Below are 25,825 nucleotides of genomic sequence, written 5' to 3' on the forward strand. Positions count from 1 at the left end.
AAAACATACTTGGCAATAAAACTGATTCTGATTCTGATTCTGATGTCTCTGAATATTCATTCACATTAAACACCAATCTGAGTTGGCTGTAAGGTTAGTTTTAATTCAAAAATATGTACATATATTCAATCTCTATATATTAAAAATAGGGTTAGGGTTAGGCGCATGTGTAAAAATCATATTGAAACTTGGAACAATTTTCATATATTGACATATAAGTCTGGCCCATACAAATATGTATGTTTATGTATGTATGTATGCTTATATTGTAGACATAGTGTAAAGCCTGTCAATATATGCTGATGTTTTATACTGAGACCACTTTCCCAGAATGGGAAGATAGAAATGTTTAGAATTAATGAGAAATTGATACGAAAACCTTTACAAAATAACAATATAGAATTTTTATATGTAGGTTGTTTAAAGAAATTTGCATATATAAATTAAATATATATCATTAACATATATATGGTCACATCATGTTATACCAAATAAAAATTCATCACATAGATATTTTTTAATAAATGAACATATATGTATACATGTGATAATATATAATAATAATAATACAAGTGACATATATGGCAACACCACTCTTGATGTAGGGACATATGGATATGTGATATATTACATTTCTGTATGGGTTTAAATAGCATTATTCTGTGACATTTGACATTGGGACAAAGGCAAATTGAAATTGAAATTAAATTTTAATTAAATTAAAATTCTGACGTGGTCCTGGTCTGTCCTATGAGTCAGTATTTTCTTGACTTAAATAGCATAAAAAACTGGAATATAATTCACTCTCTTCACATTGTCTTCATGGTTCTTCTACATTCTCTCGCAGTGAAACGCCGGAGGAGAGGAAAACGTGCCGGTGCGCTTGCGCGTCTCCGCCGGCGCGCACTCCGCACACCTCTCCCAGGTATCTTTCTCTCCAACGTGCGTTCACTGCCCAACAAACTGGATGAACTTCAGCTACTGGTGCAGAAGAACAGAGACTTTTCCTCATCTGCCGTCCTGTGCTTCACGGAGACGTGGCTGTGTGGATCGATTCCGGACTCTGCGCTGGAGCTGGCCAGCTTCCAACTCTTCAGAGCGGATCACGACACAGAGCTGTCCGGCAAAACCAAAGGTGGAGGAATCTGCTTTTATGCAAACAGTGGCTGGTGCAAAGACGTGACAGTGATCCTGCAGCACTGTTCTCCTGACCTGGAGACTTTCATCATAAACTGCAGGCCCTTCTACTCCCCCCGTGAGTTCACCTCAATCATCCTGGTCGGTGTTTACATCCCACCACAGGCCAACGTGCAGGAGGCACAGCGGGCGCTCGCCGACCAGATACTGTGTGTGGAGCAGACCAACCCGGACTCCGTAGTTATTGTCCTTGGTGACTTTAACAAAGGGAACCTCAGTCATGAACTGCCCAAATACAGACAGTTTGTTAATTGCCCGACCAGAGAGGGGAACACTCTGGACCACTGTTACACCACAATCAGTGGTGCTTATCACGCCGTCCCCCGGGCTGCACTGGGCCACTCTGACCATGTCATGGTCCACCTGATTCCCACATACAGGCAGAAACTAAAACTGTGTAAACCTGTTGCGAGGACATCAAAGCAGTGGTGCAGTGAAGCCATAGAGGATCTGCGGGCATGTTTGGACTGCACTGACTGGGAGGTGTTCAGGACTGCTTCCAACAGTCTGGATGAGTTCACAGAGGCTGTGACGTCATACATCAGCTTCTGTGAGGACTGCTGTATCCCATCATTCACCAGGGTGAGTTATAACAATGACAAACCCTGGTTCACAGCTAAGCTCAGTCAGCTCAGGAGGCAAAAGGAGGAAGCTTTCAGGAGTGGGGACAGGGACAAGTTTAAAGAGTCCAAGTACAGGTTTAGCAAAGCGGTGAGAGAAGCTAAACGACTGTACTCTGAGAAACTTCAGCTCCAGTTCTCAGCCAACGACTCTGCTTCTGTCTGGAAAGGGCTCAGACAGATCACTAACTACAAACCTAAACCCCCCCACTCCATTAATGACTTCCGTCTGGCCAACGATCTGAATGAGTTCTACTGCCGCTTTGAAAGACAGTGGGACAAGCCTGACACTAACCTCCACATCAGAGCCACATCAGAACCCCCCTCCTCCCCTACCAAAGGAACGTCTCTCTCTATCCTGGAGAGAGATGTCAACAGGCTTTTTAAGAAGCAGAACCCCCGCAAAGCAGCCGGTCCTGACTCTGTCTCTCCATCATCCCTGAAGCACTGTGCTGATCAGCTGTCTCCGGTGTTCACGGACATCTTCAACACCTCACTGGAGACCTGCCACGTGCCAGCCTGCTTCAAATCCTCCACCATCATCCCTGTCCTCAAAAAACCAAGGCCCACAGGACTAAATGACTATAGACCCATTGCCCTGACCTCTGTGGTCATGAAATCATTTGAGCGTCTTGTCCTGTCCCACCTCAAATCCATCACTGACCCACTCCTGGACCCCCTGCAGTTCGCCTACAGAGCCAACAGGTCTGTAGACGACGCCGTCAACATGGCTCTCCACTTCATCCTCCAGCACCTGGACTCCTCAGGGACCTATGCCAGGATCCTGTTTGTGGACTTCAGCTCTGCCTTCAACACCATCATCCCGGCTCTGCTGCAGGACAAGCTCTCCCAGCTGAGCGTGCCTGACTCCACCTGCAGGTGGATCACCGACTTCCTGTCTGACAGGAGGCAGCACGTGAAGCTAGGAAAGCACGTGTCTGACTCCCAGACCATCAGCACTGGATCCCCGCAAGGCTGCGTTCTTTCTCCTCTGCTCTTCTCCCTGTACACCAACACCTGCACCTCCAGCCATCAGTCTGTCAAGCTCCTGAAGTTTGCAGACGACACCACTCTCATTGGACTCATCTCTGATGGCGATGAGTCTGCCTACAGGTGGGAGACTGAGCGTCTGGTGACCTGGTGCAGGCAGAACAACCTAGAGCTAAACGCTCTGAAGACAGTGGAAATGATAGTGGACTTCAGGAAGAGCCCAGCCCCACCCACCCCCATCACCCTGTGTGACTCCCCCGTGGCTACCGTGGAGCATTTTCGCTTCTTGGGAACCACCATCACACAGGATCTCAAATGGGAGCTAAACATCAGCTCCCTCATCAAAAAAGCTCAGCAGAGGATGTATTTCCTGAGGCAATTGAAGAAGTTCAACCTGCCAAGGACTATGATGGTGAACTTCTACACCTCCATCATCGAGTCCATCCTCACCTCCTCCATCACCATCTGGTACGCTGCTGCCACGGAGAGGGACAATAACAGACTGCAGCGTATCATCCACTCTGCTGAGAAGGTGATTGGCTGCAATCTTCCGTCCCTCCAGGACCTGTACGCCTCAAGGACTCTGAGGCGTGCAGGGAAGATTGTAGCTGACTCCTCCCACCCTGGACACAAACTCTTTGAGACACTCCCCTCTGGCAGGAGGCTGCGGTCCTTCAGGACCAAAACCTCTCGCCACAAAAATAGCTTCTTCCCATCTGCTATTAGCCTCATCAACAAGGCTAGAGAGCCCCACTGTTGCTGATCAATTGCACCAATCACCAGAAAAAATTCCTTGTATGTGAAAACATACTTGGCAATAAAACTGATTCTGATTCTGATTCTGATTCTGATGGTGTGCTAATTTACTGAGGGTTCAGACAACGTCTCCATCTCCATGACTCTCACTTCTCCTTGACCACTTCCCAGCTAGATACTAAAAAATGTTTTAGCTAAACTGCAGCCTCTGTCGTGAATAAAATAGACAAGACATAAAATCAATAGATTTCAAAGAGAGGAAAAGCAGATAACACAATTAAAACAATTAGGTGTATAGAAACCTGATCTCCTTTCCCTTATTTAATAGATGTAGCTATTAAAGTACTTCAGCCAAGGTCTCCTACTGCTCTGAGGCTTTAGTGTTATCACTCACTTGTCACTTGGACAAAAGTATCTGCCAAATGAGTAAATGTGAATCTGAATGTAAAATAAATACTTCCTTAAGGTGCTTCGTTGTCATGGTTGCAATAATACATATGCGGCTAAGGCTGTGGAGCAGACAACACTGATTATCAGTTTCACATTGGAAACTAACAGCAGTCTCCTGTTTGAAAGTCATTTGTTTTCTCAACTCATCCATTCACCTCATCTTTTTCCTCCTGATGTGGACTTTGTTGTTCTATATGCTACGTCACCCAACTTCCTCCTTTGTGTCTGTCAAAATTAGCCAACAATGGCTGTCAGAGGTCACCTGACAATAAAATGGAACTATAGATCGTAATAAACTGCTTAAACAGATGACCTACGGGCTTGTCTTTTACAGACAGACATTTGGTGTTTCAATTATGTTCCACTGAAAGTAGAAAACCCGCTGCAGATGAAAGCATCAGATCTGAGACTGAAACAAACAGAAATGACATATTTCCTGTCTGCGTTTTCAATCATGTTGTCTTGTTGTACCCATAAACTGTGTATAGAAATGAACGTAGACTTGGGGTCTGAAGAGTGAAGCCAATGCAGAAGTGCCTTAAACCATCAGGGGGTAACTCCATTGGTTGTAAATAGAAGTCTGATTGTATTGAAGTCTATGGGAAAATGTACCTAGTTCTTGCTTGATTTATTACTGTACCCCAGTAAACATTCTCCTAATGAGTTCATGGTCTCAATCTGTAGTTTCAAATCTTCTTCAACACAACATGATGTTCATTTTTTAAATCATGGTCCCATTTAGAGGAAAATAGGTGATAAAGCTGAGTATGCATTAGGGCGGGGCTACCATGTGATTGACAGACTGTACTACACACGGCGACCTGCCTGACAGGATCAGGATAGAATACAGAGCAGGTCAGATCCACCCCTCACTCCTCCTCAGCTCCACCTTCTCCTCCAAATATGGTTTCTTCTAGTTTCAAAAACCAAGATGGCGACGGCCAAATTACAAACTCAAGGCTTCAGACCGGCAGTTCACAAACCAGTGGGTGATGTCACGGTGGTTTGACACTTGGTCGCACCATCATCATCTGCAGTGGTTTAACGACACCTGACTGTAGAACTAGTACCACCAGCCGTTCATCTTCATGAGGAAACTCCTCCTATTTCCATAATGGTATTGCAAACAGGATGGAAACTTGACTCCTGAAAGGAGAGACCACCTAAATAATGATTATGAATAATAATGATTTTTTACTTTGCCCTGAACTATCGCCATATCTTTATGAGAAGCCACTACACAAGATGCAAATAGTAAATGGACTGCTTATATGGAGCTTTTCTAGTCTTATTGACCACTCAAAGCTCTTTACCATGTGAGCCACATTCACCCATTCACACACACTATCATACAGCGCTTCTGCCATTCACACACATTCATACACTGATGGAACAGCCATCAGAGGCAGTTTGGGGCTCAGTGGATCGAACCACCGACCTTCTAATAAGTGAACGACCTGCTCTAGCTCCTGAGCCACAGCTGCCCCTCAATGCTATGGAAAGACTGAAAATAAATGTAATGTATTTCATGATAATTAGTGCTGACAAATGACAAAAGAACATCTATGGCTTGTTGTGCCTTTCGTACAACATCAGAAGTGAATGACTGCAAGGAGCTTTTTTTCAGTCCCTGTGTGATCAAACAAATTGCCAGTGGCAGCAAAATATCAGTTGAAAGGCAACCACAGACCATTCTGAGTTAATGGTAAACAGCTATCAGATTTCATACAGGGATGATAAGATAAATCCGGAACTACGTAGAAACTGTAGTATCCTCTGACTGTAGATGTGCATTCAATCCTTAAACGCCTTAATACTAAATCGAGGTTTGGTTTCCCAGCTCCCTTTCTTCACTACCAGTTCTGGAGGAAACCAGGAGCTTTCTGTATCCTGTATTCAGTGATTTTACAACTATCTCATGCATTAAACTGCCAACAAAAACATTTCTTGTTATTTCAAAATAGTTATCCTCATCATGTCTTCTTGTTGGAGATACTGAACCTTTACCTTAGAAAAAAAGGTTTAGTGTTTTAGTCCTGTTTAGTTTTACAGAATCTGAACAGGAGAGTCTCAAACGCTCACCAACACTGCAACAGTTTTGAGAAAGTCTGGAGTCGAAGAAAAAATCTATATAACCTCAAATGTAATCCCCTGCACAGAAAGTCCTCTATTTTAGGAAACGTGTGTGTGTGTGTGTGTGTGTGTGTGTGTGTGTGTGCACTGGAAGACTGAAGATGAGCAAAAAATGACTAAAACTCCACATTTTTACAGCACAAAACTCATCTGTTTAGGCTGGCATACCACCCTATATCAATATAGTGTATTCCTTGCAGCAGATAGCAACAAACTGATGAAGTTTTAAGGTTTTAAAAGTAAGACTACCCATACAAACGAAGAATGACAACTTTTCTGGAAATACATTTTATTTTGTTTTTGTGATTATTTACAGAAATATCCTAACTGGGAGAACAGTAATATGAGCTAGCAGCTGATCTAAGTCTTGTGCCGCTACAGAGCAGGAACAAGGTATCAAAGAAGCTCTGAGTGCTTCATGTTATTCCACAGTAATCTAGTCTGTATCTGAGAACACAAACAAGTCTCTCACAAAGCCACAAACAACTGAGCTCAACCCTTATGATCAAGTTTGTCATCATGAACAAACTCTACAGCTTCCCCACAGGGACTAAATTGGGGAAGGAAAATAATAAATGTGGCTGAGAGAGCACACAGAGGGATTTTGTGGATATATATATATATATATATATATATATATATATATATTTTTTTTTTTTTTTTTTTTTTTTTTTTTTCTAGGTGAAAGCTGCAACAACACCAGAAGAATACACCTCTCCTTGGGGTGTAAAGATTACAAATTCTGTAGGTGCACACATTTAGTCGACCTCTACGAAGCACCTGCACATTTTAATCTTGCTGTTGCAAAAACAAATAATTTCCTTATTTGAGATCAATATAATTTCATATTAACTGGGGATCCCACTATTGTATATTAATTGAGCTTTCAGCCAAATGGAGTTTTCTCTAAGGGCAATGCTTAACTGCACATCTGCCCTGCTTCAGGTCTCAATGGTCTCTATTGCATCTATGTACTCTATATATAAAGTTCAAAGTGACAAATTAATTTTATTCATAGAGGCCATAATCACAAATCCACAGAGTCCTCAATCTCCCTAAAGACTACATGAGAGAAATTCATAAATAAATCAACAATAAAATAAATACTAAATTCATGGTGTTCCATACTAATTGCTTTACAGTCTGTGTAACATACAAGACTGTCCTATGATACTCCTTTAATGTGGAAAAGTAAATGCAGACACCACAGAGCCACAGGGGAGAGAGCTCTAATTCTGACAGAAATTACAATCATAATACAGAGAAACGTTATATGGTTCGGCTCAGAGAAGTCGTCAAGCAACTACCAGGTGCAACTAAGGCAAAACTCCTCTGTTTCACTGCCGTCTCCTGGTGTCCCCCCCAAACACAAATATATACCTCTATCCCTTCTGACAGTTCATTCTCAGACAGCAATCATCTGTCCTGTCAGAGGGAGTTTTCATTCACACAAGCTCACCAGAGCTCATGCAACAACATTTTTATGTTCTTATCCTCTCTTTATTTTTTTTCAGTGGGCTTTGCTTGACTGTTCCAAGTCAGAGTCAGCAAACTCCCTTTACTGCACACACTAGTCGTAAATCATATGTTCCAACTTGAAGAATACCACCTTTCTTCATCTGTGCTTGCATCAGACTTTCTTGTTGCCCATCATTTTAATGGACAGGATTGTAAAAATTCCATCATAAGCTATTATGACCTGTCATTTTAATTTTCCCTTTTAATAATAATGAGACATTTCCTCTTTAATAGCATTTCATTTTCAAAAGCAAACTCAGATTATGCATTTATGACGGCATGGAGAAAAAAGATGAACACAGGCACCAATCATGGCTGCACGCTGCTCATCCTAGGTGATGATGAACATCCACTCTGACAAGTCGGCAAGGAACTTGACCCAGTTTTCATTAATAAACAGTGTCACACACAGCCTAATAATCCTGCCTCTCCACCTCTCTGACCATTATTTCATTTGCTTGACTTCATGCCTCCTGGAACCACCACCTCTGGTCTCATTCCGCCACAAGCCCTCGATGGGTGTCATTACCTCTCCTGTACATGTAATCAAAAATGAATCAATCAACCAGAGCTTCTCTGCTCTACACTGAGCTCATGTCTGGACAGCATGTGTCCTTTGTCCTCCAAACCTGCTTCACCCATTTCTGACTGATACCATCCCAAAGTTGTGTACCAATCTCAGCCCATTCCCCTTTCTCTTTGCAATATACACCACCTCCTTGGGTCTGATTATCAGTTGGTTTCTCATATCACTGCTATGCAGATGACACCCAGCTATACCTGTCATTCCTGCCAGATTCCTCAGTGCGGATCTCAGCTTGTCTCTCAGAAAAAATCCACATTGATGATGTAGCTCCACCTTCAGCTAAACCTCTCTAAGTCTGAAGGCTTGGTCCTCTTGGCTAATTAATCTGTCCATCACAATATCAACGTCAAAATCTGCAACTTGCTTGCTTGAGTCTGCAACCATCTACTACCAACTGATCACGGGCCATCCCTACACACAAGACAACCTCAGTCCAAACTGTTCTCATTTGTGGGCCCCTGATGGTAGAACAAGAGCAAGATCTTCACTCTCTGTCTTAAAGAATCTCTTGAAGACTCATCCCCTGCAAGACCACCTCCTCTCCTAACACCTCTAACACAATAACATGCCTAACTTACACTTGCAGTGCACTTTTTCAACTGATCTCCTTGTGCTTTGTCTTATTGAACACATTTAGTTATTGCTGCTTACTCCAGGAGTCTCTAAAGCAGCAAATACCAGATGAGTAAATGTAATGTAAACATAAATGTAATTTGTTGTTTTGATTTTGTTGAGTCTATAGCCATCAGATTTGTGACTTGAGACAGACTAAAGTCGACAGGTGTATCCAGTACACTTGTGTAAAATGAGCAGAATGGATTTCAAACCGATTCATATAAACATTTTGGATATGGTGTGGAGGTGAGTAAAAGGTAAATGTCATTGCATACTTCTCCTTCCTCTGATAAGACCTGATGACAGCACAAGCTCTGCCCTGACTCTCCTCAACCTCTTCTCTTCTCCTCTGATGAATATGTAAAGGCCTTTGTTCTGTACTGTGCATCAGTTTAGGTTGTATAGTTAGGAGCCGCCGGCAAGACCTGTCATACATTAAGAAAGCTCTTGTCTCATTATCAGTATGGATATCTTCACCAGAGGGTAGACACGGCAGTGAGATAACAAATCATTCATCTTAGCCCCACATGAAAAATAATTTCAGATGCAGCTGAATGCATGACAACCTGTAAGTCCTGACAAATTACAGCACCAGAAGCTCAGTCAGTAAACGCAGGCTATTTACAAGTAAACAAAAGAAAAGCTGGGGGTGAGAAATACAGTGCTGAGAGGAATCACATTTCATTTGACTCACAGCCAGGACACTCTGTCTGGGAGCACTGTGGCTCAGTTGGGTAATCAACTCTGACTCCCTTCCCTGCAAACAAATAGGTGAAAAGTGAATTGTGTGTACACACAAAGACTCTTAATGATGAAGTATATGAAATCCATTATGGATGTTCTCGTTTCCTGCCTCCTGCCCCGGAGAAAGAGCCGTCATTGTGTTGTTTGCTCACTGGGATGAGTGTTCGGGTGGCTGGGCCGGGTGTGATTTTAATCAAGCGTATTTTTATCTGTGTGTTATTAATATGCATGGCAGAGGCAATCGGAGAAAGGGAGGGAAGAAATGAGCTGGGAGAAAATGAATGAATCAAATTAGAGGGGCTCTGGATGGGCTATGAAACTGTGATTCAATGGTGCATGATATGTGTGCAGGGTGAATGGTTTATGGGTTTATGTAGGAAAAAAAATTATTAAAGAAATGAAGGTGCATGCATATTGGGTGTGTGCATATGAGTGTGTGGTTGTCTGCGTGTGTATGAAACTGTGCAATATTTGTTAGAATATCCAGAAACCTGCACGCATATGATAATGTCAAAGTTTCTTTCCAGCAGGGGAAGTAGCTGTCTGTGTGCATATACTGTACCTGCTTATGTATATATAGGCTACTACAGGCTAAATAAAATCCAATTTTGTGCACAAACTAGGGTTGAACAATATGTTAAAAAAATCATATTGTAGTTATTTTGGCAGATATTGTGATTGCAATATGAATCATGATTTCAGTCAGAGTGGTCCTATTTGCATTTCATTTCCACTGGGAAAAATATAAAAAATGATGTGATTGTTGTTGGGGCTTGTACCAAACAGACAAGTTCCTTTGTGTGTGGAGACACATTTTACCTTAAAAAAAAATGCAGCTCCAAGTTGGATATTGCACTTGTCCATATTGCAGCTTCAATAATATTTTGATTAATTATTCAGCCCAGGTAAAAATAAAAAAATATATACATTTTTAAAATCCAGCTGTTTGGTGAATCAAATCAGAGTAGTGATTATGGGAAATATCATACATTTATTTGCATTCTCATACAGGAAAAAAAGTATAAATCTCATGTCTGTGTGTTAAGTACACAGTACACTGGCTGGTTTAATGTCTACATCCACAGACAGGGTAGTTACATGGTGGAACTATTTCTTAGCAAACAACAGTCTGGGTCACTTCCTGAAGACTTGCCATGTGAGGTATCATTGTGCCTGCGTGAGACCACAACCTGTGTTCACAAACCACATCTGGCAACTCACACCACATCTGTACACAATGCATTGAAATACTGGGTGGATTTGTTAAAGTGTTGTTTGTGATGGTGCCAACAGGTGATTCTAATATTTTTTCCAGCATATTGATGTCAATGAGTGGCGGCCAGATATTAGAGGCACCTGTCATGATCACACAATGCAATTCAGCAGCACCACAAACTGCAAAATCACCATAACACTGAATCAATTGAACATTATAACCCTCACGAACAAGGATTCATTGGAAGGCTGTTATATTACAAAACATTAGTTTAAGCTTGTTGTACCTAATGAACTGGCCACTTGGTGTATATCCAGCAGTTCACAGCACATCTGTAGGTTCACCATGTTTCTGCAGCACGTACCATCTCTACAGGGTTTACTGTGCAGGCTGCAGGATACAAGGATACACTATGAATCCTTGTGTGTCAGAACATAGTGTGGACTATAGAGAGCACCTCAAACAAAACATGTCACCATACTAAAGGATGATGTGATTGGACCAATAATAAGTTTTCTCAAACACCTCACTGATATATATATATATAATCACTAATCAAACTGTTTCCAAATCAGTTTGGTAAAATTTCACTATTATGGAAAAAAAACATGCAAAATGACTGCATATTTGGGAGGGGATCAGAATTATTGACTGTACATCAAGAATGGAACTACATTACTGTTAGCTATATAGCTATATAAGTATATGAAGTTAACTGTTAGTTTAACCAGGAGCCAGCTGCACCAGATGTTCATAACTTCAAACAGCCTGGTTCTAACGTGAGTGTTTAAGTGGAGTTTCACGCATGACTTCATTAAAACAGGTTGCACCTCACAATCTGGTTGTAACGTAGAGATGAATTAAATATTTCCACCCACTATCTGCCAGGTCGACACCTTTGACCCGAACTGTGATAAATGCTGTTTAATAATGATGTCATTCTTGAACATTACATTACTAAGTGCACATTACATTATTTTAGGAAGTTTATGACTCTACATTGACTTCCACAGCTGATTGCTTTTGCTTGGATTGTGGTTTCCTGCACATTATTAAAGTCTTTACTAGCATAAACATTACCTACCTGCAACCTGATTCATGAGTAGCTGGTGCAACCCAATCCAGGAAACACTCTCGCTCCGAGACATGAGGTTGATATTGTTCCTGTCATCGCATTCTTGGAAAAATACTATAACGTTTTAATGTTGCACACATCCTAAGACATGGATGATAACCAGTAATCAATCTGTTGAAATAATAGACAGTATCCACCAACTAAAAGGAGATCATAAACCTCCACAGTTACAACAACATCATCGATAATCACCACATGACAGAAAGCCCAGCTACACGGTGTAAAGAAGATCTCATCGTCTATGATCGGCCAACAGTTGTTAACAGAAAAAACTGAGTTTTCAGGTTTCAAAATATCTGCAATGTTACAGAACCTCCTCTGCAGACTGAGAACATGAGAACATTCCTAAATCACACAGGTTTAAGAGACATGTTTTGGCACGTGCCCTTTGCAAACCTGTCACAAGCCCTGAGGACAGAATATGTCCATTTCATTTGAATAAAATCTTCAGCTTCAATGACTGTCAGCCTCAGTTTAACACAAATGTATCCCAGCCACAGTTACACTGAGAGCAGAGAGCACAGGGAGGGTGTGTAGTCAAGCTGCCAGTTCAGGAGGAAAAAAAAGCAGAGAGCTGGTGTATAACATCTCTTTTACATTTACATTGGCCCTTAAAAGCCTTCAACCTTTCCTGCCGCTTTCCTCTCTCCTCCATCCTTCTCCTCCCTCTGACCCTGGCGTGGACATTTTCTCTCTGCAAAGTTTGCCTCCTTCCTGCTTTGCTTCGCTGACATTACCCCCCCACACACACACACACCTACCCCCACCCCCCGCTTCTCCCACTACACTATGTAATTATGATAATTGCTCATTGGGGTTTGAGGAAATTGAATTGCTTATTTCGCTCTGGTTCCTTTATCCCACCAGTTTCTCTTTGTGCCACCTCCCCATCACCCACGATTCTCTGCAGGCATGGAGCCTGCTGCTTGGACACTTGATGAAATAAATCCTTCATGTTTGCATGCATGTGTCTTTGGTCCATTTTATCTAAAAATAGAACGTCTGTTAGCCAATTTCCCCTGCACCATCTGACTCCCCAGTTGGATGTACAGCAGGAAATATTAACACTATGGAGGTATAATTAAAAAGTCAAATTCGTTTCATGCTCAAATTATCAAATAAATGAAATGTGAGCACATATTCTTAAAGTTTATGACTCAAAATTTAAAGGCACAGCAGTGAATTTACACCCTCTGAGAAGCCAGCCCACCACATCACAACTAACAGATTAACACCAGACCCCGTATGGCACCAGATGAGAGAGGTGTGCCTGAGTCACACTTCAGCACAGAGCATTTGCCACAGTACCTGCTCCCTAAAATAGTCACTCTGACTGCTATGGCGCTCTCAGGGCCAGGGGGAGTTCAATTATTCAAAAAAAAAAAAAAAAAAAGGTCTGATGAGACTGTGGCCCGGTTGACAGGCTGCCGTGCTGCCGTCAGCTGAAAACCCTCCAATCCCCAGAGTCAGCTTTTCAGGAATGAAGAGTGGGGGAAGAGTACTGCTTAATTTTATTGATTGCTTTTTATGCAACTAACTCTGAAAGGGTTCCTCCACTGAGAAGCTGACCCAAAACAGACAGACAGAGTCATTGTCCCAGTGGCGGACTTGAGATCACCCATCAGCAAAGAAGAGTTTCAGGAGTAATTTCACCTGATGACTCACCTTCATTATAACTACGGTCTTATTTCTGTAGCTTTGGCCATGATTTCTGTTGGTCATGAAAACACTGTATTCACCAAAGTGATTGCTGAGATCTGACGGAGCTATGAGTGTGGTCATACAATCAGATAGCTTATAAAGAAGTCAGTCACAATATACTATAACTGACCTATTGTCCTTGCTGTTAGTTGTGCACTAAATGAGATGTCAAAGTTGAACCTGGAGTGTTTCATAACTCAGCTCCTCCTTTCACATAGCCTGCCATTTTATTTAACTCCAACAACTGTTCATCACAAAGTCTTTGTCTGTCACTCACAAAAAGCAGGACAGAGCCAGGTATGTGGTCGGCTGTCGGCTCATTCAGACCAATAAAAATCACCTGCCGTAAAGAAGTTTTAATGGATGGATATATATATATTTACCATGGATGTTACCCAAACATAATAACAATGCAGATCTTGGGCTTAATTTCAAACCTCTCTGATCATCCAAATGCTCATATTTCTTGCCCCATGTGACATTTCAAGACTTTCTTCATGTGAAAAAACAGGACCATAATAACCTGCTGCACAAATGAGCAATGGGCTCCATTGCTCATTTGTGCAGCAGGTTATTATGGTCCATATGATCCATAATTAAATTTTGTTGCTAGGCGACATCTGGTGGCTGTAGTAATTATGACAGGAGCAAAGAGAAAAGTGCAGTGACGTAGTTTATAGAGTGACAAAATAAATACAAAACAGCAATATGACACAGGAGACCAGTGTTTGATTCCCCTGTGGAAGTAGCAGTTTATCTTGTGTCTATTATCAATGACCATTCAACAAACTTAACTATGTTACTTACTATCATTACCATGACAACAAAGATCATCTAATGTTGAGGAAGTATTTATTTTAACCAAAATCACTTTCTTTTCCTAAACCTAACCAAGCCGCGACCGTTATTTTAGTAACTATGGTAACAAAGGTAAGTATGCCGCTCTCTGTACAGTCTGCATGTTTATTATTGTAACCATGACGACCAAGGTCCAGTACACCTGCTGTCATAAGGACACAATTTTAGGAGACTATGAGACATACCAGAGGGTTGAAAAAAAAAACCACCTGTATTGTTGTTCGGTTTGGAGGACTGGCTGAAACACTCTTCTTGGCCCATGTGGCATTTCTTTAGTGATGTTGACCTCAGAAGTTAACTTGGTTATGTCAACACTTCCTGGAGGAATCATAATCAAAACAGTGAGAAGAAGAACCAAGTTTTGATAAACTGAAACTATGAATTAGGTGCTGATAAAGATTTGTATCTTACAAGTGTTACTCTACCTTAAACTGTGCAGCAAGCAAGAATGTGCAGGAAACTACTTTTTTATTTCTGGACTGCCAAAATAAAATCTAATTGTCAACCTTAATTTCCCTCAACCACAGACTGCTGAGACATTTCACTGAAATAAAAATCATCCATCAATGGGGCCTCATTCACTGTGATTTATGGAGTTTCTTACCATATAATAATTCCCTTAATCTGTGTATAAATTGAGTTTTACAGCCCAGTGAAGGTTTAAATGCTGTTTATCAAGCTGGTGTGTCCTAACAGGAAAAAAATATGAGTAACCCAAACATTTTGGGATTTAAAAAAAAATGAAAATAGTCCAATTTAAGGTTAAAACAAAGCATGTTAATCTGACCTTTAGTGAGGGAGCTCCCAGTGATGGCAGAACATTTATTCCTAAGGGCAAAAATGCAAAATCACCTTAGGGAGCCAACAGGAAATAGTGTGTGTTAAGGGCCAATCACGGCAGCATTGCATGGGGGCCATTAAATCAGCAGTCTTGCATTTTCAGACACTCTATTGACTGCTTGGAGGTAACTCAGCCGTAACGTGTCGTGTGCATAATAAACCATGCCAAACTGAAATCAGACTGCTGTGCGGAAATGGAGAATACTCCCCTTAATTCTTGTCTTCGTGCTAAATGCCTTTCCACCTGATTTCTCACTCTCACTCTGCTGCCAGAGACTAAAGGAGAAACGCAGGGAGGCTTGTTAAACATTTGCTACGTACCAATGTTTTTTTCATAAGGGGAGGAAGTAGGAGGGTGGTTGTAACACATTTTTGCTCATTACTCTGCGGTAGTTTGTAGCCCACTCTCACACTCAGCCTGGGCAGCTCTCATGTAATCAACAACCCAGAGTCAAAAGTGGCACTGATTTTGTTCCAGCTGCAGTTCCCCATTTGTTAATTGGACAACTGCAGGTCAGAAGTACTTAGCATTTTGCTCCACAGTAGCTAATAGAAGGACAAAATTGGTTAAACTCAAAATATTGAATGAAAAATTCTTTTTTTTGGTGCTTAAATCAGTGTGGACTTACCTCCCAGAGGCTACTAGTTATGAGTCTTACCTGTGCTCATGTCTAAATATATGTTATATAAAGTAGCAGTTCCATAATTCTTTTGTGGCGTACCCCAGCTGTAAGGAAATGAAGTCGCATGTGTCTCCATGTTCCAGTTACCTCCACTCTATAGGCACTAAAAGAAGGCCCGAGCATCAACCTGCGAGAGCGTGCAGTCGGGGACAAGTTTACATTGATTTCATAACACACTCCAGGTTGGTGCAAGGTTTGATCAGCTGTAGAGACTAAACTGCTGTGGTTGTTTCTGTCACACCCCTGTCCTGACTGTAACGACCAATCACAGAGCGTCCCTCTGATTTCAACATTTACCACACTCACACACTCGACCCAGCACAAGCTGTGCCTGCACCACATAGCATTATCCTTGTGTTTCATGTTGTGTATTGTTAGTTGAACTTTTCATCTCCAATCCCTCTGTTGTATATGTGTGTATATCATCTCTGTGAATTTACTGTGGTGCTAAAATGCATTTAACTACCTTCTCCAAATGCAGACTGTGGTTTTTGCAGGATTATCTTGGGTGTGGGGGTGGGACATTTAACCGTTTAGAGCACCCACCGGCAGAAACATACTCTTTACTATATTTATTTCCAAATATAGTTTTATTTCTGATATTTTTTGTGTCTTTATTTGAAAGGACAGTAGACAGTGACAGGAAAGGGACAGAGATGGGGGGAATAACCTGCAGGAAGGACTCGGGATGGTCAGGAGTCAAACCGGCGACTGTTAAAAGAGCATTTGCAGTACGCACACTAACCACTCGGCTATCAGGTCGCCCTGGCCAAATATAGTTTTTAATTGAACAATATTTCCTTGCTGAGCCGCGAAAGATGTAGGTCTGTCACCTCGACACAGCAGCAGCAATGCAGCCTGCACAATGAGAAACACTTGATTTGGCTAACACAGGGGCCTCGCCACATTATGCTTTTTGTCAGGCTTTTCATCAACATACACAGGTTTGTCTACACAGAGTCAGCTAATTTTAAATGTCGTTTGTCTTTGTGTTTGTCTCTGATGGAACAAACGGCTTCTCATTTCAATGCACTGCTGTAGGTCAAATCTCTAGATTCTTTTATGCCTACATTAATTGTATTTATAATGATTGCTCAGTGCCCTCAATTTCACTGTCCATTTTCACTGACATATAGAACTATGGAAAAAGGTAAGTGAAATAGGATGAGGGGGGTTGTAGTTTTTTTTTTTTTTTTTGGTAAGTCCTTCATGGCCCCATGACTCTTGCCATGTACACATGGCAGTATTGTATTTAGATGGACTTGAGGAAATCTGAACCTATCCTATTTTTACAAAACCATTCCTTGCATCTCATTAAAACTCCCATTGGAAGAAATATTATCACAGGGGGTCGAGGTGAAATAACATTTTAGTTGCTTGAATGTTACCTCAATCATTTTTCTTCCTACAGTGATATAAGGCTTTCTAATGTGGAGCTGCCACCCACTATAAGTACAGTTACCACCATCAGTCTAAAGCCTGCAGACAGTTTCTGCAGGTTATTTCTGCCATATGACAGCCTATTATCTCTCTATGACAGGCCATTACCTGCACAGAGGAGCTGGGTAATGAAATAGGCAGGAGGACAGAGAGAAGACAGTGTGCTATCAACAAATCAAACAGATGCTCTTTACACTGAGCCGTCGGAATCGAACACTGAGACTCTGTGAGTAGACTCTGCTCCAGCGTGCTGGGTTCACTGCTGTGCAGATATTTTTTTACCCAGGCGTTGTGTTCAGGGATGAGATGGAGGGAAAAACAACCTAAAATCAGCATGTGATTCTAGTTCAAGGTGCCACACGTAGGTTTTCTCTGCTGCCGAGCGCGGTCACTTGCCAAGAGCTTACAATACAATTATAAGAGTTAACCTTGGTGTTTCTCTCCACCAGTGGAGACAGCTCTTGGTGATAAAGGAATGAAGTTTGTAGCTGAACTCATAAATCTTTGTAAACAGCCATTCATGCTAATGTTAGCTATGTAGCCATAGCAAAACTTACAAATAGCTCCTTTAAAGTTGCATTTCATCAGCCTAAACTGATGTGAAAAATCAACTTTGCTGCATTTTGTTTGATTAGACAGACATATGGTCATTCCGCTCAGCATCTTGGATTTCTATACTTCTCATAAATAACATTATGTCATTTTTAAGAAATTGCTTCTCATCAGCACCAGCCCAGACTGCAGTTTGTCCTCAGTTCAACCCTTTAGAGCTAAAGTGTTTAATTGATTAATCAATTTGTAAAAAGTCAGAAATGTATTTTGCAGGTTTAATCATTTTTAAAGCAAAACTCCAAAGCACTCAGTTTCCAGCATGTCAAATGTGATGATTCACTGTTTTTCATTGTAAACAGACTATTGTAGGGTTTTGGACCATTGGTTGGACAAAACAAACAAACTGAAGACTTCACAATGGCCAATTTTTGGTTGTTTTTTTTTTGCAATTTTCTGATATTGTATAAATCGAACAAATGATTGATTGAAAATAATCATTACTTGCAGCTAGGGCTGAACAATTAACTGAAAACTTCTCACCAGCTTAATCTTGCTCATCTTGGTTAATCTGGTTAATACTTTCCCCAATGCTGCGTTCATGAACCCTTAAAGAAATACGAGCTTGTGTTCAGCCACATGACGCCGCCCAGTCCAAATGAGGCTCAGCATTAAGTTCAAACAGGAAGAATCTTTATGCATCTTTCATTCACAATTCTCTCACTCTCTCCCTCTCTCACCCCACTCCTCATACTCAGCTGACTTCAGGTGCTTTTCAGATTTCACCACGATCTCAGCAAGCCAATCACATTGTCACTGTCAAACTTTTAAATCCGTTCTCCTCTCCTCTGCTGTCAGCTGTAATGTCAGTGCTTCACCCCATCCACCTCCAGTCTTCATATCCAGTGCCAGGTCGAGGTCATCACATCTTCCCATCAACCACCACAACCACAGTGAAGCCAAAGCTGAGGAGCCTTAAACCTGCATTCTATCTAATGACCATCAGGAGGCGACTCCACTGGTTGTAAAAAGAAGTCTGATTGTATTGAAGTCTGTGGGAAAATGACCCCACTTGTCACTTCATTTATTACCTCAGTAAATGCTTTTCTAATGAGTTCATGGTCTCAATCACTAGTTTCAGGTCTTCTTCAATACAGCATGATGTTCATATCTTAAAATTATACTCCATTTAGAGGAAAATAGATGATAAAACAGGGTATGCATTAGGGCGGGGCTACTGTGTGATTGACAGACTGTACCACACACGGCGACCTGCCTGACAGGATCAGGATAGAATACAGAGCAGGTCAGATCCACCCCTCACTCCTCCTCAGCTCCACCTTCTTGTCCAAATATGGTTTCTTCTAGTTTCAAAAAACCAAGATGGCGAGGCTTGAAAACAAACCAATGGCTGACATCACGAGGGGTTGTTTAAACCTAAACTATACTTCACACAGCCTCACCCGCTTTTCAAATATGATGACATCACAACGGGGTCAAACCATCAAAGACTCACATCTCTCACTTTTCCTCTCTTGTTTTTGCACATGGCAATAAAAGTTTATTCGTTGACTGAAGTCTCTCTTGATTGAACTCACGTTAGTCCACATTCACTCAAAGTCAACCTGGCAAAGAGCTTATATCTAGACAGAATGCAGAAGCACATTTAGTGATGAAGTCAAATGCAAACACTGCAGAAAAACTAATTTCAGCAGCCAAAGGCACCTCCACCAATATGTTTAATCACTTAAACACCATCACAATGCTGAACATGAAGAGTACAAGGCTCAAAAAAAAGAGAGACGGATGAGCGCCAAAGTGATCGTTCACTAATCATAATCGAGGTAAACGTTTGAAATAACTGTGGTATTGATTTGAAGTCATATTGCTCATCCCTGCTTGCAGCCTTAAAACCCTTACATGTCCTCTCAGAAGACATCCGACACGTGTTTTCAGCCGCAATGTTTCACTCTCTGACAGCCTGAGAATCCAGATGCACAGCTCAAATAAAGTGCTTCAAACACATTTAATGTAAATGTGCCCTTGGTTTATCTCGCTGTTTGCAGAACAGATGGAGACTGAAGAAAAAAAGAGCCTTCCAAATCAGCATGTTGCAACGCAGGAATACATCTTTTATTCTGCAATGAGCCAATAAAATGCTCAAGCAGAGGAGAACACATGTTTTAAATGTGCTCACCATCAAACGCCTCCATTAAAGATCACCAGTCTTTTTTATCCATCACTAAATTACTCACCCTGAAGTTGAGTTTTACCATCAGATTAACTATTTCCCTTCAGTTTATTTCAACGCCAAGATCTCAGCTAAATAATATTAAAATGTTTTGCAGTCTGATCTGGGGCCAGAAATCTCTGAATGGCAGTAATCAGAAGCAGCAATCAGCAATCAGACAGGCTTTCTCTGAGAGTGTTTGTGCATTTACAAGAGTGAGAGGATTGTTGTGTAGCTGCTGACGCTGTTGGTGGCACGTCTTTCTCCAATATCTGGATGTAGTGGAGGACGGCAGTGTAGCATAAAGATAAATTACCACTAATCGTTAACTGATGTGAAGAGACACCCTTAAATGTACATGCAAAAACATAAACAGACTCTCACACAGACTTGATTCAGTACTGGTGGGATATCATTCAGACTGTTGTCCAGGTCAGGTCTGCAGACCGCAGACAGCCAACATGTTTTTTGTCATATTTATACATCCGAGGATTTTCAGTGACTCATATTAGTCTAGAAGCAAATTGAGAGGCATTTACATCCAGGTAAGTGCAAGAATTTAAGAGCAAGAGAACTGGAAAATACTATCATTTCACTGAATCACCCCCCTAACAATCCACACACACACACACACACACACACACACACACACACACACACACACTGCTGCTTATTAATTCTGTGCTGGCCAGTGGATCAGTAGAAAATTGGACAGCACCTGCACAGCTGCCATCCGTCTCCATTGTCTCTCTTTCTGTCGATCAGTCCTCCCTCTCACTCTTCTGCTGTTTTGTCTCTCACTCGTTTTATTTTCATTTTCACTCAACTGCCACTCTCTCCATCGGTGTGCTGCTTTCATACCAAGCGTCCATGTAGTCTTCCCCAGATGCTCTGCTAGAATACATTGGTTTAACAACGCCCTGCCAGGTCTTGGGTCTCCCCGGGGTGTTTTTTTTTCCAGTGGGATCCCATCAATATGAAGAACCTGTGAATTCCAGTGTTTGAACGCCTCTGAAATGATCCCATTTGGGGAACGGCTAACAATGACTTCTCCTGTGCAGCGTACTGGTTAGAGCACCATAACGATGCAGGCGGACATGGGGGAAATGGACCCTTTAACCTCATGGTGCTGGTGCTGTGAATAAAGGTGCTAAAGCAGTAGCCACATGCTATAAAACTCTTATCACTATCTGACATCGATATCTAAATCTGTGGCACAAAATCCTATGAAACTGGGTTTGCAGGGATGTTTCTGGGATTCATGAGATTTCACATGTTGGAGCTCAATATCAGCAGCTTATATCTTCCATGACAGTAGCCAACATTTAGTCAAGCAACATGGCTCGGGTTCTACAGTTAATACTTTCTTTACAGTTTAACATTTTACATACAAAACACAGGATCAGCACAGAAGATATGATGCAGCACTGCTGAATTAAACAACCCAGCAGTATGTTCGGTTGTGGTCTATAAATTACCAGACCAATTAAAGCTCTAGGAGCAAAAACCCAATGTGTATTGAGCTGGGGGTGATGTGGGTGTGTGGGTATCAATACTTAAGAGTTTAAGTTTTCAGTTGGGAAAAAAATGTGTGTTTCTGTCAGACTAAGTAAATCATCACGTCTTTAAATAAAAGCAGGCTTCGCTCCACCTCAACTTAATCACCAAGATCTAAATCAGATATAAAACACACACATATTTTAGACATAAAAACCGTGCGTTGAGCTGAGAAAAGTAAAGTGGAGAGAAGGAAAAGAATGAGCGGAGAGCTGCTGGGAGCCGCAGTGATGGGCGCTGACCAGGACGCACAGGACGCTTACCTCCTCAAACAGCTCCAGGCTGTAGGTGTTGTCGTCATCCGCGAAGAAGACCACCCCGGTGTCCCGCCGGCCCCGGTGCTGCCGGAGCCACGCGAGGGCCACATTCCTCTGCTCGGTGGCGCGTGGCATCCCGGCGCGCTTGAACCTGCGGGGCGTGAACACGTGCAGGTGTGTGTAGGGCACGCCGCACCGGGCCAGGAAGCGCGCCACCAGCTCCGTGCGCGTCGTAGAGTCCTCCACTACGATCCAGTGCAGCCGGGGCACCTGGCGGAAGGCGTGGGCCAGCCGGGTCAGCTCCGCTTTCTGCACCGGGCGGGTGTAGGTCGGAGTGATGGCGTAGATCACCGGCAGGGCGGACTGATTCTGGGTGACGCCGACGCCCGGTGCGCCGGTCCGGGCTGCCCGCTGCGCCCTGCCGGTCCGACCGACCGCCGGAGCCCGGATCGTCCTTTTACTGTCGATATCGATCATGATGATGACAATAAGGACCCAGGGCAGCAGGATGAAGAAGCGGCTGAAAAACACTGATTTCATGGCGAGGCTGAAGTTACCGTGCGCCCTCTCCCTCACTCACTCCATCACAAACAGAAAGGCACCGACCGAGGGAACCCAACTCCAGGAATCCGGTCCTATAAATCCCGTGATGTTATTCTTCACAACCAAACAACAAAAACCAGCATCTCAAGTCTATTTCAAACTATGGAGCTACAGCACAAAACCTTCCGCTGCGTCCCCGTCCCGACGGGACCGTTTCCCCGTAGTCCCCCTCCTCCTCCTCCTCCCTCTCTGCTCTCGGATGGGACTTGAGTGCTTCTTCGTCGTTCTACCCTCCTCCGGCTCACTCTCTCACAAGCCCCGTTACATTCCCATGTCCAGCCGTCATTTAGTGCGTGTTTCCGGAGGACAAAAACAAGCCGGAGCTGCCCTCCTTGCAGCGGGCGGTGATAACCCACCGATGTGCGCCGCCCCGCCGAGGAGCATCACTTGGCGAGGACAGAGCGCAGCTCTGAGTCTGAGGATAATAAGGCAGGAGGGGAGGAGCAGGTGCAGAGCAGAGGAGGGGAGACTGGATATAGAAGAGAGAACCTGGGAGGGAGAGAGACATAGAGAGAGTGAGGAGAGAGAGAGAGAGAGAGAGAGAGAGAGAGCTGGAAGGGGGGAGGAGAGAGAGAGAGAGGAGGGGAAAAGGGAGAGAGGCCTTGTTATGTTGTGCGCATCAGTGTCCGCTGAGAATAAACCCAGCTGATAGAAAGACATAGAGACACAAATAGGGAGGAAGAGAGAGAGAGAGAGAGAGAGAGAGAGAGAGAGAGAGAGATGGTAGTTTATGCTGCCCGTGTTGTTTGTCAAGAGTAAATTATGAAATAAATAAATAACAGGACATGACCTGAGAACTAAGGGATGAGGAGATGTAACCTCCCAATGGTCCCTGATGGCGGTAACACAAGACAACATTTCATGTCACTAACAGACTTCATGCAAACCTGCTATTGAGTCTCATAACAGTCAAATTTCCTTGTACTGTGTAGGTTATTCCCAATAAACAATACAATAAACAACTCAAACAACATCTCTTAAAAACATCAGGATAAATAGTTTAGAAATAGCTTTGGGCTTTTCTGCTTGACTTCATATATATGAGTTCCACAGTTTAAATAAGATTTATTTTTAAGAAATGTAACAGGCAAGAAGATGTTTTTCATTGTTTTAGAACATTTTTTAGACCAAATCAATGTGCATCCTTTAATGAAAGCTTGGGTGTCTCAGGTTTGCATTTCTTAAACTAGGACCTGTCAACCTTTAGGAAAATAACTTCTACAGGCTGGGATTATGCTTCATTATTAAATTCACAACGTCTATTCCCAGGATATCAACCCAATATTACCCAGACCCAACAGATGAAGGGCGATGGGGATGAAGATGGGCAATGGAGACTGTCCTGTGCAAATGAGCCCACAGGTCGTCTGTGCAGCTTATTATGATTCATAGTTAGGTTTTGTTGCTAGGCGACATCTAGTGGCCATAGTAATGATGACAGGAGCAAAGGGAAAAGTGCGGTGACATAGTTTATGTAGTGACTAAGTCCAGGTCAGGAGGAGGTTGAGTTGGATGGATGGGTCAACAAAATGACACAGGAGTACGTGTTCGATTCCCAGGTGAAAGTAGCAGTTTATGTTGTTTCTATTATCCATGACCAAAGTTAACCACGTCGTTATTATTGTAACCATGACAACAAAGATCTAATGTTGAGGAAGTTCTTGTTTTAACCTAAATCATGATCTTTTTCTAAACCTAACCAAGCCATGACTGTTAATATAGTAACCCTGGCCACATGTATGCCATTCTCTGTACAGTTTGTATGTTTATTATTGTAACCATGACAACCAAGGTCCAGTACGCCGGGCCGCTGCAGGAGCACTGTTTCAGGAGACACTGCTATAGGTCGTATCAGAGGGTTGATAAAAACGACCTGTAGGGTTGATCAGGTTGGAGGACTGGTTGGCTCCAGCACTTCCTCTCTGATCACCTACAGCTCACAAGAGATGACAAACTATGATTGGTCAGGGGTGGTCAGTTGTCTTCTGCTGTGGCCATCTTTGACGGACAAAAGCATACTGTTGGTGATGATAGTCTCTCCTTTCCTTTGTGTCATCATCTCCTTGACTGACCAAGGTCATATCTAACCACAGCTGACCTCTCAGGTGGGGTTCATCTAAGCAGAATTGGATCACACAGGGGTCACTGGTCTATTGCGGAACCATTTAAGGGTCCTTGAAACAGATAAGTGCAGGAGCTTCCCGGCTTACTGGTGTTTTCCACTTGAGCCGAGAAGCTAATCAATGATAGTTAATTATGCACACAACACGGATCAAGAGATCTGTCGGGAGGAAAGGGAAGAGAAATCACTGATCCATGCTAATAGAGTTGGTTCACACCAAACTAATAGCATGCAAACAAGCTCATAATTTCACTGGATGAAAGAACCTTTGATTGTTTGGATTAGGTAGCAGCCTGAGAAAGCTGATGTATAACTGGGAGGGAGCTCCTTTGTAGCACTGTGTTTGGCGCTTTGAGAGTTATTGGGTTTTACGTCGTCCTCGAATGAAATGACTTTTGGAGGTTTAATCAGTCTCATGCTCAGTGATATTGGGTGAAAACCAAGTAATGGGCTTACTCAAGGATGAATCGCTTTTAAGAGACTGACGTGATGATAGCAGATGATTTAAAAGGCTTTATTCCAATATTAAATTGTCATGCTTTATCAGCCGTGATTGCATGTTCTCCCGTCTCCCTCATGCACAATGAGCAGTTTCAGAATTAAGATGAAGCATCAAGAAATATGTAATTTTAAATAAGATGATTTTGACCAGGATTGCTTTGGGTATCATTAGTAATTTACACAGAGGACGGATTTTTATTTTTATTTTATTTTATGTAAAACCCTGAAAAGAAGATGATTAATCTAAAGGGACTTGTTCTAAAAAAGGGAAATGTAAATCTAGGATTATCTCATCTATGACCGGCGTTGCAACAAGATGTGTTTCTTTTTTTAATTTGCCTGAATGCAGCAGATTGAGAGTGAGAAAGTCTCAGTCATATATACGGTTTGAGTCAAACACACCTCCCACTCTGTCAAAGTTTGCATTCATCATGACTCCTTTCCCTGATCCATCAATCTTTGTAAAAATCTTTTCCCCTCTCCTCCCTCTGTCAAACTGTGGCACCCTTCAATCACCTGTCAAA

The 25,825-nt window shown here is 42.4% G+C and overlaps 1 protein-coding gene across 1 annotated transcript in view; it reads right to left on the reverse strand.

Annotated features, from left to right (window-relative positions):
- b3gat2 (beta-1,3-glucuronyltransferase 2 (glucuronosyltransferase S)) overlaps window positions 1-23,237 on the reverse strand; it is a 66,917-nt gene extending 43,680 nt beyond the window's left edge. The window contains exon 1 of the mRNA XM_071481448.1: window positions 22,082-23,237. Coding sequence (XP_071337549.1) covers window positions 22,082-22,615 — 534 coding nt within the window. The 5' untranslated portion in view covers window positions 22,616-23,237. The remainder of the gene's footprint in view (window positions 1-22,081) is intronic.
- Between the last annotated feature and the right edge of the window lie 2,588 nt (window positions 23,238-25,825).

This window comes from Trachinotus anak, unplaced genomic scaffold (assembly GCF_046630095.1).
Source record: "Trachinotus anak isolate AG129_WGS33_773 ecotype Australia unplaced genomic scaffold, CSIRO_AGI_Tana_v1 ptg000007l, whole genome shotgun sequence".
Taxonomy (NCBI): Eukaryota; Metazoa; Chordata; class Actinopteri; order Carangiformes; family Carangidae; genus Trachinotus; species Trachinotus anak.